The sequence below is a fragment of the Stegastes partitus genome, unplaced genomic scaffold (genome assembly GCF_000690725.1).
Source record: "Stegastes partitus isolate 25-593 unplaced genomic scaffold, Stegastes_partitus-1.0.2 Scaffold915, whole genome shotgun sequence".
Classification (NCBI taxonomy): domain Eukaryota; kingdom Metazoa; phylum Chordata; class Actinopteri; family Pomacentridae; genus Stegastes; species Stegastes partitus.
In genome coordinates this window covers 122,385-124,243 of record NW_007578646.1, presented here as the reverse complement: position 1 = coordinate 124,243, position 1,859 = coordinate 122,385, and the positions used below count along the sequence as shown (strand labels likewise).

The window sequence follows — 1,859 nt, the reverse complement described above, 5'->3', positions numbered from 1 at the left end:
ACGTCACACAGTCTCACCTGGACCTCCACTAAGAAGCCATCGTTGAAGGTTCCTCTCAGAATGAAATTACGAGACGTCCCAACCAGAAACTCGTCCCCCTTCCCCTCTGAAACGGCTCTGATGGTTCCGTACTGATCCGGGACCTGTGGACGCAGACAGTCATGTGACCTCAGTCTGAGCAACGTGGCCTGAAGTGACGGCATCTAAACGTTCACATTTACGACTAAGAAAATCAAACAGCAGGAAATCTGAAGGATAAACGCAGCACAACCTGTTGTGTATCTGTGTTGTGTGTATCTGTGTTGTGTGTCTCTGTGTTGTGTGTGTGTTGTACGTCACCTCGATGTCTCTGTCTGCTCTCAGCTCGTGGTCCCAGAGGATGATCCTTCGGTCTTTGCCTCCTCCGGTCAGCAGAGCGCCGCTCCTCATCTCACACAGACAGAACACGCTGCCTTCATGGGCTTTGACCTGCCGGCTGATCTGAAAGGCTGCACACAAAGACACACAAAACACACACACACAGAACATCTGCTTTCAATATTTGTACTGTTTCATGTGCTGCTCGCTTGTTGACTTTGGTTTTTTCTGTATTGACACTCAGACCTCAAAGAAGAAGTTTAAGATTGAGTTTTATTTGAGACCAGTTGCCGTCTGATTTCTTTTTACTGTTTAAACACAAACATAAGAAACATCGATGAGCTCAAGTTCCCCACTGAATGAATCCACATCATACTGAATCTGATGTCTGAACATGAACAGGGACAGGGCATGAGGTTCAAACAGCTCTAGGCTTCATGTTTTCTGTGGACATTAAAGTCTGAGAGTTTTGAAGGTTCCAGCAGCAGCCAGCAGGAGGCAGCAGAGCACAGAGGAAGGACTCCCTGAGTAAGCCAATCTGCTGCTGCAGTTTCATTCTGTTTAAACTTCATTTGTTGACTGTGTTCGACACCTTTAAATGTCCAACACTGAAACGGACTGAAGCTGGACCCTCTGTGAACTTCTGATCTGGTCTGAAACGTTAGAGCCTGACGCCCTGATGAGCTGATCTGACTACAATGGAGAACTTCAGTGGAAAAACGTTTAATTCTTGGCATCACTCCTCTTAAAACCAGTTTGACAACATGGCACTAAAACCATTACTGTAACTGGGCCAACACTCCGCTGCTGCTGCTGCTCTCTGTGGTTTTTCCTCCAGCGTTAAACTGATCTCAGGTCTGAACAGGATCAGTTTCACAAAACTATTAAAGTTTCGACTGTGTACTTTTGTTTCAGCGACTCCTAATTTCCCTGATGGAAATCTACAGTTTGGCAGCTGAGACTGAACTGTTAATAAAGTATGCTACGTACACCTTATCCTGGAATGCTGCAGGCCTAAAACCTGTCAGGATTGATCCTCTACCTGGTGGATCACTGACAGAAACAGTGCAGAAATAACAAATATAAGAAGCTAATCCTATTTCTTTAACAAGAGAAATGTGTTTGTGTCCCTCTGAACATGAAAATAGAAAACCGTCTCAGCTCCTGTTTCCTTTCGCTGCAGAAACTGTCGAAGCAAAAGAAGAAATGAATCCTGACTCTAAACATGTGTGATCCAGTTGCTGTCATACATACGCCCAGAAACTGTGCTCAGGTTCACAGCACCAACACGCAACAACAGTTCCCACCTCTGGGTCCCTTCCCGGTCGGGGTCTCAGCTGAGCTTCTGGTCCAGACCAGCAGAACTCCTCCAGAGTCTCCGGTCAGAATGTCTCCAGTACTCAGGAAGGCCAGACACTGAACAAACTTCGGCTTCTCGTATTTCTGTAAACACAACAAAAGCTGTTAGACCAGAACTGCAGAGCTAGACCAGGATTACGGAA

General features: G+C 46.1%; 2 protein-coding genes across 2 annotated transcripts in view; one reads left to right on the top strand and one right to left on the bottom strand.

Annotated features, from left to right (window-relative positions):
• Nucleotides 1-1,859, bottom strand: part of eml4 (EMAP like 4) — an 18,859-nt gene that overhangs the window by 5,776 nt on the left and 11,224 nt on the right. The window contains exons 14-16 of the mRNA XM_008293848.1: nucleotides 1,665-1,800; nucleotides 340-488; nucleotides 18-143 (exon numbers count right to left, since the gene is read on the bottom strand). Of these exons, the coding sequence (XP_008292070.1) occupies nucleotides 18-143; nucleotides 340-488; nucleotides 1,665-1,800 (411 nt within the window). The remainder of the gene's footprint in view (nucleotides 1-17; nucleotides 144-339; nucleotides 489-1,664; nucleotides 1,801-1,859) is intronic.
• The window catches only part of sult6b1 (sulfotransferase family, cytosolic, 6b, member 1), a 23,473-nt gene that overhangs the window by 17,472 nt on the left and 4,142 nt on the right, over nucleotides 1-1,859 (top strand). The gene's annotated exons all lie outside the window — the stretch shown is intronic.